Below are 17,563 nucleotides of genomic sequence, written 5' to 3' on the forward strand. Positions count from 1 at the left end.
CTTTAACACAATTCCTCATGTTGTGGTGATGCCCAACCATAAAATTATTTTGTTGCTATTTCATAACTGTAATTTCACCACTGTTATGAATCACAGTGTGAACATCTGTTTTCCAGTGGTCTTTGGTGACACATGTGAAAGGGTTGTTCAACCCCAAAGAGATTGCAACTCATAAGTAGAGAACCACTGCCTTAAAGGAAATAAAATTGTAGAGAAAACGAACCAAGATGATGAAAGTTTGCCTGGCTTGATTTTTTTTCCGGAGATAGTTATAAAAATCACCTATCAGGTAACAAGTTAGCAATGATAGCCCCTACCTCAGTGCTTTCAGTTTCTCTGGAAGGTTTTACTGAACTCAGTAAGTGTCAGGTCTTGCAAGAGTCAAATGACCAATTAAAAAAGAACCTTTGGTTCTCTGAGGAACCTGCGTTCTGGTCTGGAAGACTGTACCATGAGCCCCTGATGACATGGTGTGCTGTGGAGAGCAACATAGACTTTGTTTTAATTAAAAGACAAAATGTATATGCCTTCCATGGAGGCTCACAGAAACTAAACCACCAACCAAAGAGCAGGCATGGACTGGTCCTAGGCCCCTACCCAGATGGAGCAGATGTACAGCTTGATCTTCATGTGGGTCCTCAACAACTGGGTGGGGCCTTCTCTGACTCTGATGCCTCCTTTTGGATCTCATTCCTCTAATTGGGCTGGTTATATGGCCTTGTTGAGAGAGGTTATACCTAGACCTGCAGTGTCTTAATGTGCCTGGGTGGGTTGGTATCCATGGGGGAACCTCCCCTTCCTCTGATGAAAAGGAGACAGGAGAATGGGAGGAGAGGGGAGGATTTTATCCATGTAAAGTGAATAAATTAACTAATTAATGGAGAAAAGCAAAAAAAAAAAAAAAAAAAAAAAAAAAAGCACAAGACTTTACATTGGAATCAATCTACGAACATAGATATGCCTCTGTGACTTCATGTATCTGATTTGAATAATGATTTTTATTTTAATTCTAATGTATGTGTTTAGGGTGAGACTGGGGAACCTGGCGATCCAGGAGAGACTGGTCCCAAGGGAGTCAGAGGCAAAACGGTAAGCTATCCAGAGGAAAACTTCAAGTGTGTGTGTGTGTGTGTGTGTGTATGTGTGTGTGTGTGTGTGTGTGTCGGTGTGGGAGGGGAAAGAGAGAAAGAGATTGATTGGTTGGTTGGTTGGTTGGTTGATTATGTTCATGTGCATTATGGACATGTGTGTTTGCCAGGTACATGTTCATGTATGTGTGCATACAAATAGAGGTCAGATATTGATAGTAAGTGTCTGTTTTCAGTCACTTGCCATCTTTTTTTTCTTTTAATATTAAAAAAAACAAAAACAAAAGCAAACAAACAAACAAAAAACATTGTAAGGATGTGAGTGTTTGCCCTCATGTATCAAAGTCTTCTCGCGCATGCCTGTTGTCCACAAAGACCAGAAGAAGGCACTGGAATTACAAGTGGTCTTGGTCATGAGCTGCCATGTGGCTGCCCAGGAACTAAATCCAGGTTCTAAGCAAGAGCGGCAAGTGCTCTTCACTGCTGAGCCATCCATCCCTCCATCCCTGCTATCTTAGTGTCTTAAGACAAGGTCTCCCACTGGACCTGATACTTACCTAGTAGCTGGTCTGGCTGGTCTACAAGCCCCAGGTGTCCTCTTGTCTCTGCCTGCCTGGTTCTGGGATTATGGAAACACGCCACTGGACACAGCTTTTATGTGGCTGTTGGAACTGAAATCAGATCCTTTCACAAGGAGCAAGTAACCCGTCATCCCTTCAGTTACTTTGCCAGATCCTCTTTTGTGTCGATGGTCATTAGAATTGTTACCTGTTCTTAAAAGCAGACAGACAAACACAAACTTCGAAAGCATTTTTGCTTAAGGTCCACGTGTGAGATGAGAAATGGGTCTAGTACTCACCTCCCAATTCCACCAAGAAGGCAATGGGCTGTTTTAGGGAACAAATTTGACCATTCTGTCACCAATGTGCCATTATTAAGCCTTGAAGTAAGATTTTTTTAAAGGGATTTTTGTAATCCAAAGCAGGTTTTTTAACTGACAAAATATGATCATTTTAATCTACTCTTTCCTAGCAGACTTAGTGAAAGCTAATACCCAATAACATCTTGCTTTGATTACCGAAGCTTTTCATTGAGCTACTTTTAATAAGGTGTCTATTAAAACGTCCTCACCTAGCTTACCAGCTGTTTCCTGAGTTTTGTGAAATTTCTGGATATTGAACCAAATGTGTCTTTATTAGTTTATGGGAGAATTGAGCATTGCCTAATGCTTTGTGTCACTTAAACACAACTCTCCAGCATGTGCCGTAGGAGTCAGCTCGCCCCAGGTTACAGCCGGCTAAAAATGTAGGTGGCAGCGTGTGCCTTTTATCAGTATTAAGAAGATATAGACAGAAGGATCTTAAGTTCAAGGCTAGCCTGGGCTACATAGCAAGCCCATGTCTCTAGGGAGCAGAAGGAACATTTGCATTTATTGACCATACCCACTAGATTGTGTGTAAATGAGATTTTATTGTGACAAAGTACTCTTAAGGCAATTGTCTTTCAAAGTTTTTGTCTCTTTCCTGTCTGAAAAACCTTGTCTGGAAAAAAAACAGAAAACAAAAAAACCGGTCTACAACCCTGTCCATGAACAAGATCTTCACAAAACTGTGATACAAAAACTACATACTTGAGACAGTTTTCCAGTTTGTCTTATGTTGAATTTCTCTCTGATCTAATTTCCTCTACAAGCTGAAACAGGAACTATAATCTGTAAGGATTATGTTTGGAGGCTTTAAGGCTTCAGAAATCAAGGGGCCTCCTCTTCCCCTTGCTGCTCCCGAGGGGGAGGGCTGCTTCTAGCTGCAATTCTTTTCCTCACACGCGTTCTCAGATGGCAATCCTTTTATCAGTTTGCCCTCCGCCATGATGAAGATGAATATAATTAGGAGAAAAATTGTAAAAGACTCTCAAATTAATCCACATGTCATCCGCACCGAAGCATCTCTGGATCATTGCCCTGGGCTTATTAATGGAGTGCTTTAATTAAAACACCAGCAGCATGCTAACAAATCCAGCCATTGTTGGGCCCTTCCCTACAACAGCACATTCACAGGTTCTTAGTGCACTTAGCACTGCACAAGGTGCAGCCTTGGTGTCTTGGCCTCTGGAGATAGGCTTTGACTCCTTCTTTGTTCTCTGCGTTGAACTGTTGTAACTCCACTGGTTTCTCCTCCTTGAACTGCTCCCTCCCCGTTCTCAACATGAATAATATTGGGATTTGAAACTGAAGTTTAAACCTTGCAAATGTCCAGGTTTTCCCCTGGAAGAGCAGATGTTTTCTCTGGAAAGATTTTGGCCTTAAATTTTGAATGTCTTTTCAGGTCTCTTGGAATAATTCTATTCTTACTTGAGTTCATTGAGTTATAGGTTTTAAAATCTACAAACCTGTTTCGGCTGTGCATGTGTGTATATTTGTATATTAAAAAACAAAAACAAAAATCAAAAAAATCTTTGAGCAGGTTTCGGGCAGGGATGTGGGACCCGGACACTATTGACATCTGGTGCTGGGGAGGCGCTGTGGGGAGGCTGCCCGTGGGTGGTGTAGACTGTTTAATTGCATCCCTGGAGCCTTCCACTGGACTCCAATACCACCCAACCCCTTTCCCTAGAGAGAGCAACCATCTATGTCTCCAGATACTGTCATGTGGGGTGGAAAACCGGCTCCCAATGGGCACTGCTGCTTAAAAGAGTCAGACAAGCCAGGCATGGTGGCATATGTCTTTAATCCCAGCACTCAGGAGGCAGAGGCAGGCGGATCAATGTGAGTTCGAGGCCAGCCTGGTCTACAGAGTGAGTCCAGGACAGCCAAGATAACATAGAGAAACCCTGTCTCAAAACAACAACAATAAAAAAAAAAAAGAGTCAGACAACATCTTAAGTTTCCTTACTTTAAAATGCCGTTTATCTGTCCCTTTTAAGTTTAAAAATGCAATCCCAGGCTGTGACCACAAGTCAAAGGTCACCCCCCCCAGCACAAAAAAGAAAATGGTGACCCCACCCTCTCCCACCTCCCTCCCGTTTCCTTGTCTCCGAAAACAGTGTTCCTTTCAGGAGATTGATATTCTTGCTTTTGATGTTTAAGTTTTAGATAGCATGAACTTATTTCCTACTGTAATGTCAGTGGTTCCCCTCTGTTAACCTGACATTGGCCCGCGTACTCTGCAGACATTTGCATATGCAGCCAGCATTTCCTGATCTAGTTTCCTGTCACCTGGGATCGGCCGCCGCTCCACAGTGGCCCTGCAGCAGGCTCTGAGATCCCCCCCTCCACACATGTCAGGTCTCCCCCTCTCTCTCCCACTCCCACACCCTCCTGGATTTCCCATCATGGAAACCCTGTCAAGAGCCTTGTATTTATTACTTTTCATATCACTGTGGTAAAGTGCTTGATATAAACATATCGAAGAGAACTAAGGTTTATGTTGCCCCCCGCCCCAGTCTCAGAGGGTACAGCCCGTGGCCATTTGGTTCATGTTTTGGGGCTCATGGGCAGAACCATAGTGGTGGGGAACAGAGAAAAACAGAGCAGATTGGAGATCCAGTCTAAGCCTTAAGGCATATGGTCCGGTGACTTACCTCCTCCAGCTAAGCCCCACTTCTAAAGCCTCTAAGACACCCCCAAATAGGGCCACCGTCTGGAAGCCAAGAGTGCAAAACATAAGCCAGGGTGAGGGGTGTTTCGCATGCAAACCCTAACAAGCCAATAAGAGGAAATGAGTGACAGGAACGTTTGGTGACACAACCAGCATCTGAAAATGACTTGTATTGCCTCAGGATGTGTCGATGTTTTGGCTAGTATACACAGCTCTGGGTTGGAATTGCTTCCTTGGAATTTTGAAGGCGGTTATGTTTTCTGTTATTTCTGGCTGCTTTTGTTGAAGTTCAATGTTATTCACATTCCTATAAACAGTGTTTTCTCTCTGGAACCCTGTTGGATCACCTCTCTGATCTGCCATGGGTTTTGTTACCTGGCATATGGTCCATTTTTATCCATTTTCCTGAGAACTAAGCAAGCCCCTTGACCCAGGAAATATGTGCCCTTCAGTTCTAGGAAATGAGTCTTGTTGATTTTTGTCCCTCCTCTCCAGTGTTCTCTATTCTATATTTTTTGAAATACCTAGCATTCCGTGTAATAATACAGTTCTTTAGTTTATTTCTCATTTTATTTACTTTATATGTTCGATATCTCTTTGATGTTCTCCTTCCTGGGAAGATATCTTGATTTTATTTTTAATTTATATCCTATACCTTACCTTTGAAGAGTTTGTTGCTACAATCTGACTGTTCCTTTTCTGTAGTATACTGTTCTTGCTTCATGATTGAAGCATGTTGTAGCTCTGAGGGTATAAATGAGTATTTTTAGGTCTTTTCTTCTTTGTTCAACATAGTCTCTTTCCTGCAGTTTTTCTTCTGTTTTGACTTTCACCTTTCATATATCTCAAGAATGAGCTGTGTGATTTGGGGCTGGAGAGATAGCTCAGAGGTTAAAGGCACTGATTGTTCATCGTCCAAAGGTCCTGAGTTCAATTCCCAGCAACCATATGGTGGCTCACAACCATCTATGTGATCTGATGCCCGCTTCTGGCCAGCAGATGTGTATACAGACAGAGCACTGTATACATAATAACATAAAGAAATAAATCTTAAAAAAAAAAAAAGGTGTGTGTGTGTGTGTGTGTGTGTGTGTATGTGTGTGTGTGTATGTGGGTGTGTGTGTGTTTAGAAATCCTGAAGGCATGAATGAGGTTTTCCAGATAGGGATTCCACTGGTCAGTGATCTGATGGAACACTATGCTCAACAACCCTTCACTATCAGTATTCTATCTTTTTAAATTAGATTTTCCTCTGAAAATTCCTTCTACCCATTTTTTTTTTGAAGACTACAGAGACCATCGCCAGTTTTCTAGAACACACAGAGGCAAGGAGAGCTGCGGGCTCACACTCAGTGTCCATATTCTTTCTCATTTAGTCTCCTGGTTCGCTGTGGTAGCACTGGTTCTCAACTCCACCAGAGTGCCACCGTTTTACTTTTGATTTTTGCTAGTAGAGAAAAGTGTATCCAGCTACCTGGTGAAAATTTTTCCACTAATCCTCCTTATTTAGCCTATTCACTTCACCTCTGCTTCTGGAAGCATCCGGCACTCAGATTCCTCAACACAACACTTAGAAACCTGCTTCCTGGACTCCAGAACACTAAAGCTTCCTTTTTTTTCCCTTGTGCTATTGACTTTTACTTTAAAAGATATTATTAAAATATTAGGGACAAAAATTATCTAACTTATCCCCCTTTTTTTTTCCTTGAAGGTAAACATATCTCCTAAATAAAATGTGGTCAATTGAGTTATTTTTTTCAATACTGTCAATGTCATGTGGACACCGGAAGAACATTAATGATTCTTAAGTTCTCCATAGGCCCTACTGTTATAAATTAAATTTAGATCATTTCACTTAACACTGTGAAGTTTTTAATCCTGTAACACTTTTTTAAAAAGTGTGTGTGTGTGTGTGTGTGTGTGTGTGTGTGTGTGTGTAATGTAAAAGATTGCAGGGATCCAGGCATGGCAGTACATATCTGTCATCCCAAAGCTTGGAAAACGAACGCAGGAGGATCATGAGTTGGAGGCCAGTCACAGCTACACAGGAAGGCCTTATATAAAAGAAACAATATCAAAATAGAGCCATCAGGAAAATGTATGAGACATAATCAGTTTAAAAATCTTAATTCCAAAAGAACAAGAAAATTATTTTTAAAACATTAACAATTAGTATTTTAAGAACAAATTGTGAGCTGGGCGTGGTGGCACATGCCTGCAATCCCAGAACTCAGGAAGGCAGATGCAGGCGGATCTCTGTGAGTTCGAGGCCAGCCCGGTCTAAAAAGTGAGTCCAGGACAGCCAAGTCTACACAGAAAAACCCTGTCTCGAAAAACAAACATATAAAGAACAATTGTTGCTAGGGATCCCCACTTTGTGTATTTTAGAAATCTATCAGTTTTCCAAAATAAACATCTTTTTTTTTTTCCTTTGGGACTTCTACTTTTGAAATAGTGTCAATATTTTACCCTTGAATTTAAACCATTCATACATGTATAAAATATGTAAAGTGAACTAATTCTGCTTCAAGGTATCTGCTGGGTTTCCAGGAGCGCCGGGATCCCCTGGGGAGCCAGGTCCCCCTGGCCGGAAGGTAGGTGGAAACATTTCCTGTGAGGTCTTTGCCCTTTAGAGGTCAGTGTGTGGGCAGGCCACTCTTCAGCTGTGCACACCTGCTGCCTCCACTGCTTGGCCACATTTCTCACTAGTCCGTGTGCTCTAACAAGGGAGAAAACGGGGCCAATTAAATACATCTCATGGGCGGGAGGACATGGAGGGAAAACCTGGACTACCAGGCCGAAATGAGGTTTCTGTTTCAAAAAAAAATTTTTTTTACATTAATAAGTTGATTTGTTTGGGGGGTAGGGTACATGCCACGCCACATGGGGGGGTCAGATGACAAGGGGAGCGAGTTCTCTCCTTTCACCGCGGAGCCTAGTGACTGAGCTCAGGCTTGCCTGTGAGTGCCTTTACCCACTGAGTCAACCCAGCAGTCTGCGATTTCACACTCTTCTCAGCGAGTTCGGTTACCTGTCCAGTCAGTGACTGCCTCCATCCTACGTTAGCAAGGCATCAGTGAGTGAAGGGTGTGCCCGTGCACACCAATGAGCAGCAAGTGTGGTTAAAATGGCGTTCCCATGGAACATATCTGGGAGTTCAGGTGGGGCACCGCTGCATTTTTCTTTCAGTGTTTCTGTTTGATAGAAGCCAGGACTCTTCTTGTTTTAGGGTTGGATTGGAAAAAAACAAAAAAGTTAAGCCAGCTTTGTTCTTCCCACTCCCATGCACCCTGATGTACACATGTGTATATTCATTTGAGGGAAGATGCTGAGCTAGCTTTCCAGGTGTTTGAAGCTGACCCCTTGTCTGCCAGCCACAGATAGGAGTGGTCATGGCTCAGCTTCGGTTGCTGCTCACGATAGAGATACTACAGAGGGTGGAAGACTCCAAGACTCAGTCACGGGAGGGGCAGCTGGGAACAGATGGCTAAACCTTTGCTAGTTGTGAGCTGAACACCTGCTCCAGGCTCTGTGGGCCTCCGTCAGACGGGCCGCTCCATCATGTCCTGGGCATCTCTGCCAAGACCTGGGGAAAGTGGGCTTTGGTGGCTTGTACGCACACTCAGCGCTCTCTTCACTGGGCGGTGTGTGTCCTACCTGTGTTTTCTGCTCCCATTGGCTTCATTAGAGTAAATCCTTTTCAAAGAGCTCCTGGGACAGTATTGGTATGCATCCCCGCTACTGAGGTGTACACCTACAGCCAAAAAACAGGCTTTGCTTGTTTCTTTTCCTAGGGCATGAAAGGAGCCCGAGGACTGGCTTCGTTTTCCGTACGTATCTGCTATGCCAGCAGGGTGCTCTGATCATGCCATTAACTTTATTTATCAACTTCATGACCCAGCGACATGGTTAATTCTTCATGTTTTGTCTTCAAACTGCAGGCATGTGATCTGATCCAGTATGTGCGGGACCACAGTCGTAAGTACCCTGCTTAAAATGATCCCCTGTGACCCCAAATCTATCAGCTTTCTTAGAAAGAAGGGTGAGTCAGGGAACTGGGCTCTCAGGACAGACCTGATTTGCCAACCAGCCTCTTAATATTAGGGATGTGATGAGTAAATTTGAGTCCTCAGGGATAGGGTGATGCCAAGTGTATCAGCTTCCTCTCTGGAGCCAGATCCTGTTCCCAGTGCTGTGCAGTCATGTAATGTACACTGGGCTGGGGGGTGGGGGGGGGCAGCGGTGAGCTTTAAATCTTGGAAGTTGGGAGTCAGAACTTCCCCTGTGGTCAAATCAGTCTGGGAAGAGTCATACTGAACTGAGTTTGAGACAACTGTTAGTGTCGCACAGTATTCGACAGGACCGAGTTCAGCGGTGTGGAGAGACAGCTGTCATAACGTGTCCTGGTGGGTGCAAGCCCGACTCTGCTATGCTCTGTCACTCTCTTCCTGGAAGGGTGTGATTGACTGGAGCGCTTGATTTGGCTTGTGCAGTTCATAGTAACACTTATTCTGCCAGTAATTTTTCTCTCTCATAAATGCAAAATCAAAAAAGTATTCAGATTTAGCAACAGTTCTCTTCAATTAAAGAGCCTTCTCACAGGGTGTATCCTCAGTATTTATTGTAAATATCAACCAGCGTTATGAGTCTGTGCTCACATGCACCTTCTTGATTTAAATATGCACACTACTTCCTAAGTAAGTACTGAAACTGAAAGGAAGAGGTAAAAGTTTCTTGAAGGCATTTTTTGGGAGAAAACTTAGATAAAGCAGAGCCCGTTTCTACAGAGGGCAATGCTCCTAGAGACACAGATTTTAAAAATATATATATTTGTTTTGTATGTGCATATGTGTATGCTTCTTGGTGTATTGCAACACATGCGTGCAGTGCCCACGGAAGCCAGAAGAAGGGTGTCTGGTCCCCTAGACTGGAGTTACAGATGCTTGCCAGCTACTGTGTAGCTAGGAATCAAACCCAGGTCCTCTGCAAGAGCAGCAAATGCTCCTCACCAAATAGCCATCCCTCCAGGCCCAGAGGCACAGAGTTTTAGTGGCTCTAGGCATCACTGAGTCAAGATGCTTGGGATTCTGCCTTCCCGTGGCAGGAAGGAGCGCTGGCGGGAATCTGGAGTCCATGGAGCTGTTTTGAGGTTGCATTAGTAGAATAGGTTTTTACCCGACATGGGAGCCAAATGAATAGTAACGAGGAGTGGCAGAACCAAGAGTGAGTGGCCTGATGGCTCAAAAGGTGAGGGCTCCACCCGGCACATCTGGCCCAAGGTGCACACAATTATTTCAGAAGCATGAGTTAGAACACAAAAGGAGTTAATAACTTCTGTATGTTTAATAAAGGCACGTGGCCACAGGAGTGCGGTCAGGACTCCTTCCAGGCCTGGCCTGGCTGGGAAGGGGAGCCCTGCAAATGAGTGGCCTGTAGCAGCACTGCCCCAATAGTGGAGGCAGAAGTGTCCCCTGTACCATTCAGCAGCCCAGCTGTGGGTCGTATGTGGCTTCGGACACTAAAATGTAAAGAGTGTCACCGAGAAGATGACTTTTTTTTTTCATCCAGTTATTTGAAATGGAAACCATTACCCATGGTCTGTGGCTAGCCAGTACAGGTCCAGCCAGTGTCCATTTCTTTCAGAGACCACTTATCACTTTTAATTATAAGATACACAAACATGTCCACATGCAGGGTGACCCCTCCCAGACCCCCAAACATCTTGATGACTGACATAATGTCACAAGTGGAAAAGTTCACTCCTGCCCTCATGTGACAAGCTGCAGTTAAAACATGGGCACACTAAATACAATGTATAAACTTACCTTCAGTTTATATGCATCAGCGCGTACGGAACATAGTGAGTTTTGTCCTGAGACTTTGTCTGTCCCCAGTAGATTCTACTATGTGTATGTAAACATCCCAAACTGGAAAAAAAAAATCTAAAATCCGTAACACTAGTAATTCCAGCCTTTCAGATAACAGAAGCTCAACCCATGCAGGCAAATACTACCTTCGCATATAGGCACACTTATATAGACATAGGCACATAAATTTATTTGTATACACATATATGCATGCGTACATCTGCATATGTGTGTATATACTTGAGCTTAGGATGTAGCCCATTGGTGGAGCACTGGCCTCGCTTAGGGAAGAGTCTGGGTTCAACCCCTAGCACTGCAGAAGATGAAAGTAAAAATAAGACTCAGGCCTTTGGGGCTGGGGATGCACCACAGTGGTAGAGTCGTTAGCTGATCGTGAGAAAGCGAGGAAGGCCTGGGCTTGACTTCCATCACCCCCTGTAGCTCCTCAAAACAGCAGCAGCAACAACAACCAAACAAAAAACCCAAACTCAAGAAAATACAACAAAACACATATGTATGTTGTATGTATGCTGCACGGTGCTGACTGATGGCTACCTGTGGCCCTACTTCCCCATCCCCTCCATTCTGGAAGGAATCCTGTTGTACCAGGGTACAGAGCACAGTCTGCGTTCTCTGCAGACTATTGCCTTGAGTTCTGAGCTCTGCATACACGCGGACGGGGCCTCACTGCTCCAATTTTCCTGTGCAGTTTAGAACCCTGCTTTCCTACCAAGTAACCATCCACTCTCTTTTGTTCTTCCTCCCCAGCTGTCAGACATGGTGAGTGACCTCCATTTTACAGCATGCTTTAGTCAAGCTCCAAGGTGTCCCCGCCTGGTCTGGAATATGGTGCTGCCCGCCAGCTGACAGGAATTGGACCCGGGCTTTCTTTGCTGACACTCAGAGCAGCCACTTTCCTCCAGCGACTCATCCAGTATAGCTGAATTTCACTGATGTTTTCCAACAAACCGGAAGGCCCTTTCATTGTGAATAATATGCTAATGCCACGCCGGTCACGTTCCTACTTGATTTTTTTTAAAAAGCATCATTCCTCCCCTCCCTCTTTTCCTCATCTTCTCTCTCTGCATCTGTTCCCACTCTGCCTCTCCCTTTCTCCCCCCTCCCCCACCACCATGTCTTCTCTGTGTATAGTTCAGTGATTAAGATGCAGAAGGCAGGATGAAAATAGGACCAGATAACAAGTGAGTGCAGTGTGCAGTGGCGATGATGCTGAGACTTAATGTTAATTAAGTAGCGGGTGCATACTATTAATCACCAACCTGGCTCAGTGTCTTTCAGTCTTGGTTTTCGTTTTTTTTTAATGCATTTTACCAAGGCTTATTACATATGTTTCTATCAGCCTGATGCACAGATGCGGGCACTTGCGCGCGCACACACACACGCACACGCACACGCACACGCACACACACACACACAAACAGGCACACGCACACACACGCACAGCCTTTACACATTTCCATTCTTGTGGAGAATCCAGATTAAAGACAAATGAAGAGTTGAGAATCTGAGACAAAGCATAGGCTGCGCTGTAGCAGGACTAAAGCGAGGGGCAGGCTGGGGACTGTTTGCACCAGCGCTCCCCTCTGAAGCAGGGAAATTGAAGTCAGGACTAAAGGGGCCACAGTTTTTCTAAGTGTAAGGCGAGGGAATCCAAACCCTAGAGCCTGGGGACAGGGCACACCTAGACACCCCCCCCCACCCCAGGAAGCAACGACACTGTGAGAGGGGAGAGATTGTCCTGGAGGTGGGGGCTAGAAGCTGCGTCAAGGTGAGTGTTGCAGTCTATTGTATGAGACAGACTATATAATTCAGTTCTAAAGGAAAACTACGTTTGCATAAAATTGATGGCCTGATGATGTATAATGTTAATTAAGGTCACTCGGCCTCAGAAAGTCACACGTTCTCCCTCACAGCCTGTCATATGTGCCTAAGCAAATGGCCATGTGAGCAGGTACAAGTACAGTGTGACATGCCAAGCAGAGAGCAAGAAAGAGTAACTGTCAGGTGGGGAAAACGGCCTGAGTGCAGGTAAAGGACAGGTCAGGAAGAGGGTGTAGAGCTACTTGGTTTGCTGGTTTTAATCCCATTGTGGATTTTTTAAAAAGTCTTCTTGTGGCTAAGTGGATAACAGTGTAATTAGCAGTGAAAGTGCAAAATCCAATGTGAACCGCCACAGCTTTGGACTGGCTGTTCCAAGTAGAAGTTTGCTGAGCAGTATAGACTTTGGGTCTGGCTCATCTTGTAATTTATTATAAAGACCTTTCAAATAAAAGGAGTTATCATCAATAAGGCTAGAGGATGAGTTGGTGTGTAGGCAGAGGTGCCACATGCCTTGCGGTAGGCAGCAGCCCTCAGCGCATGCTCTCCAGAGAACAGCATGCTGGGTTCAAGGCTGGACTTCAAATCAACCGTTAAGTGTTTTTTTTTCCCCTGTGTTTTCAGGCAGTACTATTAATCTTTTCTTCCCTGTATCTCTAAATTATGCCAGTAGCATTGCTGGTTTTGTACCTTATACAAAGCAAAGCTAGAAGCATCCCATCCACATTAAGTTCGGATTCGCCTTCTAGTTGTAAAATTAACATTACTTTGATTTTGAAAAGTCGGCTCATCCCACTAACTAGACTCAGAAGCTAATAAATTATGTCCCACGTCCCCTGAGATGAACTGTTCTGGCTTTCAGTGTGTCCTATAACTGGCCAGGGATCACTCTTTCTCTGTCTGTGAAGCTCAGGATGACCTTGAACTTTTGATCCTCCTGGCTCTACCACCCAAGTGTGGGGTTACAGGCATACACTGCCATAGCTGATGTATACGGTGTTCAGGATCAAGCCCAGGGCTTTGCACATGCCAGGCGAGCACCCTGCTGACTGAGCTAGCCCTAGACCCTCATCCTCTATTTTTTTTAAAGAGTCCCAATGGCCATTCCTTTAGTTCTTACCCCCCCCCTTGTTTTTTTTCCTCATTAAGAGAAAATAATTTGTTTTAACATGATTAAAGTACAGAAGCAGAAGACTATGCCTTTGAGACAGCTCCTCTAGGGTTAAGGACATTTCCAAAAAGCTTCTACCGTTTAGAAGGAATTGGGTAATTAACTTACAAATTTAATCCCAAATCGTGTTGATTTTAGACTGTTTTCTTTTGTGCTCATCTCAGAAGAGCATATAGCCGGCTTTTAGAACATCAATTTTAATGATTCAAGATGTAAACATTTAATGTTTTATATGCTTTAATATTTGGGTTGTTAAGTATTTAATGTTTAAATATTTGAATCATTAGCATTTAAAATGAATTTGCTTTCCTCGGATTGCTTTTAGGCAAATACTCTCCGTGTTAAGAAGCATGAGTTTTGCCTTTCAGGAGAACCCGAGTGCCCAGTGCACCCAACTGAGTTGGTGTTCGTCCTGGACCAGTCCAGGGATGTCACAGAGCAAGACTTTGAGCGGATGAAGGGAATGATTGTCTCCCTAATTAGGGATGTCAAAGTCAGGGAGACCAGCTGCCCAGTGGGTGCCCGTGTTGCCATCCTAGCCTATAACTCCCACACCAGGCACCTCATCCGCTTCTCGGATGCCTATGGGAAGGACCAGCTGCTCAGGGAAATTAGAGCTCTTCCTTATGAGAGATCCTCGGACAGCAGGGAGATCGGCAAAGCCATGAGGTTTATCTCCAGGAATGTGTTCAAGCGAACGCTTCCAGGGGCTCATGTGAGAAGAATCGCCACATTTTTCAGTAGTGGTCACTCGGCCGATGCTCAGTCCATCACCACAGCTGCCATGGAGTTCAGTGCCCTGGACATTGTGCCCGTGGTGATCGCATTCAGCAACGTACCCTCCGTCAAGCGCTCCTTTTCGGTAAGTATGTACGTCGTCGATATTCAGAAACCTCGTAAGAAAGTATATGGCTATATTTTCTTGCCTTCAAAACAAGGTCGCCGGGCATTGTGGCACACATCTGTAATCCCAGCACTCGGGGAGGCAGAGGCAGGTGGATCTCTGTGAGTTCGTGGCCAGCCTGGTCTACAAAGAGAGTTCCAGGACAGCCAAGACTACACAGAGAAACCCTGTCTTGAAAAACAAAAAAAAAGTCACTCTTGTTAGCAAAATACTATGGTAGATGCTTTACTGCCGTCTGTTTACCAGGCACTGAATAGGCTCTGTGTTCATCATCCTGTTGATGTTGAACCTCACAAGTACCGAGCATGAGATGGAGTCAATTTTTTTTCTCATTTTGTAGATGAAAAGGCCGAGCCTAGAGGTCAGCTTCTGGTCCAGGTCCCACAGCTGTCAGAGGAGAGTGGCAGTGTCGGTATGATGCTCATTTGCTTAGCCAATGCTGTCCTGGCTATTGGCCACACTGCCTCTGCATCCAAAGATACTAAGTCCGGAGCCTAGGAAACAGATACTAGTGTTCTTGAGATGGTCACGGTCGTAGTCAATTGCGGTGATTTCAAAAAGGTGGTTAATCAGGTATAGGGGCACACCTCTGTAATCCCAGCCCTTAGGAGGCAGAAGAGTGAGGACTAGGAGTTCAAGGGCATCCTTACCTACATGTGATGAGGTCAAGGCTGGTCTGGGCTCAAAACCCAAACTATGGGGCTGTGGAAGTAGTTTGGTAAAGTGCATTACGGTCCCCAGCATCCATGCAAAATGTTTCCCTGAGCATGAAAGTGCATGTCTGTAAACCCAATGCTGGCAGGGACAGGTGGCTCCGTGCAGCTGACTGGCCAGATGGACTAAAGGAAGGGCTGAGCTCTAGGTTCAGCGAGAGACCCTGTCTCAAAAATTAAGGTTGAGGGCTGGAGAGTTGGCTCAGTGGTTAAGAGCACTGTCTGCTCTTCCAAAGGTCCCGGGTTCAATTCCCAGCACCCACGTGGCAGCTCACAACTGTCTGTAATTCCAAGATCTGACACCCTCACACCAATGCAAAAATTAAGGTTGACAGTGACTGAGAAAGGCATGTGGACAATAAACAACCTTTGGCTTCCGTGTGCGTGTCACGTCCATGTACAAATACACATCCATGCATCACACATCCACACAAAAGCAATGTAAATACACAGCTGATTTTTTTTAAGTGACAGTTATGTAAAGGTCCCCACTTTATAAAAGAAAAGCCATTCCCACCGAAGCTTCTTAGATTAAGGATTAAACCCGGCACATGGTAAGGCACGTGGGATGGAGACGTCTGTGTTTAGCTCCACAGCCTCTGTCCTTTAGTGGCTTCATTGCAAAAGACACACGAGCTCCAGCAAGGTGTCCTTCCAGTCAGTGCTGTGCCAGCATGATGTGTGAACTCCAGGCAACAGTACAAGAGTATGGGGAAGTGCATGGTAAATGCATCCCAACATGTGACAGTCCGTTTAGAGAAAGGAAAAGTAGGAGCGACTGAAGCGATGTCTTCAAGCAAAGAATTACATTGTGCATTTAGATTCAACCCAGCTGGCCAAGGCATCACCCAGCTGTGAAGATCTGGTAGAAAGGCAGTCGCAGTGTGCGTTTTTGAGTTTTCCTAGAGACCGGAGGCTAGCACCATTTTCTCGAGGTCTTTCCCAGCTCTGTACATTTCTATGACAGCATTGAAACGACAGGCTTGAAAGATACTTATCTGTGAAATGAGATTGGTACCCAGAGATGATGTGAAGAGTAAGTGAAGCAATGCTGGGCCTCAGGACCCAGAACATTCTAGCAAGCATAAGGCTGATCACTTCTGCTTTTGTCAGTAGCTTGATGCTGTTTAACACAAGTGGGGCCAGGCTAGCCCAGGAGATGAAATGGCTATTAGTGTCAGCGACCTAACTCAAAAGGCTGATACGACTGCAGGACACTGAACTTAGATTAGAAAAGGCTGTGGCTGGGCCGTGCAAACAAAGCCTGGGGATTCTAGGGTCCTTGCAAGTCCCTCGGCTACTCGCCTTATTTAGTCACAAAACAAAGGACAACTTTATATCCTGATGCAAACCCTAGTTAGCATTTGTGCAAGGCACTTAAACCGACGGGTTCCACCCACTCAGAAAGTACAAGCAGCATACGAAAGGTGTTTTGGTTTGGGGTTCAGGTGTTTTGGTTTGGGGTATAGGTGACTTTGGGGTTCACATGGAAGGAGAAGAGCAACAACCAAGTTGCCACATGTCAAGAACACACAAAGCTCCTTTCTTTCTTTCTTTCTTTCTTTCTTTCTTTCTTTCTTCCTTCCTTTCCTCCTTCTCTTCCTCCTCCTCCTCCTCCTCCTCCTCCTCCTCCTCCTCCTCCTCCTCCTTCTTCTTCTTCTTCTTCTTCTTCTTCTTCTCTCTCTCTCTCTCTCTCTCTCTCTCTCTCTCTCTCTCTCTCTCTCTCTCTCTCATTCTTTTTGAGGCAGGATTTCATTATGTAGCTGTCCTGGAGCTCACTCTGTAGACCAGGCTGGCCTTAAACTCTCAGAGATCCACCTGCCTCTGCCTCCTGAGTGCTGGGATTACAGGTGTGCACCACCATGCCTGGCTCTGCACAAAGGTTCTTTTTTTATATTTTTATTATTATTTTAACAGCAACAAACCTTGTATGCCTGGGTGACAGGGAGTGAAGGGCCTCAGGTTAGAGTCGATCCCAGATTCACTACCGTGTCACACGTTTAAGGAGGACTTGAGTATGTCAGGGCTGTCCTGTGCTCGGAGGATATAAGGAAGAGCTAGAGGTCCCTAAGCCCACTCTGCCATTGAGGATCCTTGACATGCTGTCTAGAGGGACTTTAAGTAGAGGCAAATGTGCCAGCTGGTTGGAGCCTGAGGCTGGACATTATAAGTGGAAGCTCACTTTGCTGTTGCTACTGCCACCTTTCTCTTTCTTCTGTCCATTTTTCTTCCCTGTGCCTTCCCTGTACTTAAACCGTTGGGTTTTATTATTATTTTGTTGTGGGTTTTGGTATTTGGTTTTGCTTTTGTTTTGAGACAGGGTCTCACTATGTAGTTCTGGCTGGCCTAGAACTCACAGAGATCTGCCTATACTGTCTCCTGAGT

At 44.8% G+C, this 17,563-nt stretch overlaps 1 protein-coding gene across 2 annotated transcripts in view; it reads left to right on the forward strand.

Annotated features, from left to right (window-relative positions):
- Nucleotides 1-17,563, forward strand: part of COL6A6 (collagen type VI alpha 6 chain) — a 136,783-nt gene that overhangs the window by 97,309 nt on the left and 21,911 nt on the right. The window contains exons 28-32 of one of the 2 annotated variants that reach the window (XM_084751672.1): nucleotides 1,027-1,089; nucleotides 7,216-7,278; nucleotides 8,479-8,514; nucleotides 8,626-8,662; nucleotides 13,930-14,423. In XM_084751672.1, coding sequence (XP_084607798.1) covers nucleotides 1,027-1,089; nucleotides 7,216-7,278; nucleotides 8,479-8,514; nucleotides 8,626-8,662; nucleotides 13,930-14,423 — 693 coding nt within the window. Of the gene's footprint in view, nucleotides 1-1,026; nucleotides 1,090-7,215; nucleotides 7,279-8,478; nucleotides 8,515-8,625; nucleotides 8,663-11,319; nucleotides 11,627-13,929; nucleotides 14,424-17,563 lie in introns of those variants that run through there. The other variant, XM_084751671.1, reaches the window with a different exon arrangement.

The sequence above is a fragment of the Acomys minous genome, assembly GCF_964271855.1.
Source record: "Acomys minous genome assembly, chromosome: 13".
NCBI classification, from domain to species: Eukaryota; Metazoa; Chordata; class Mammalia; order Rodentia; family Muridae; genus Acomys; species Acomys minous.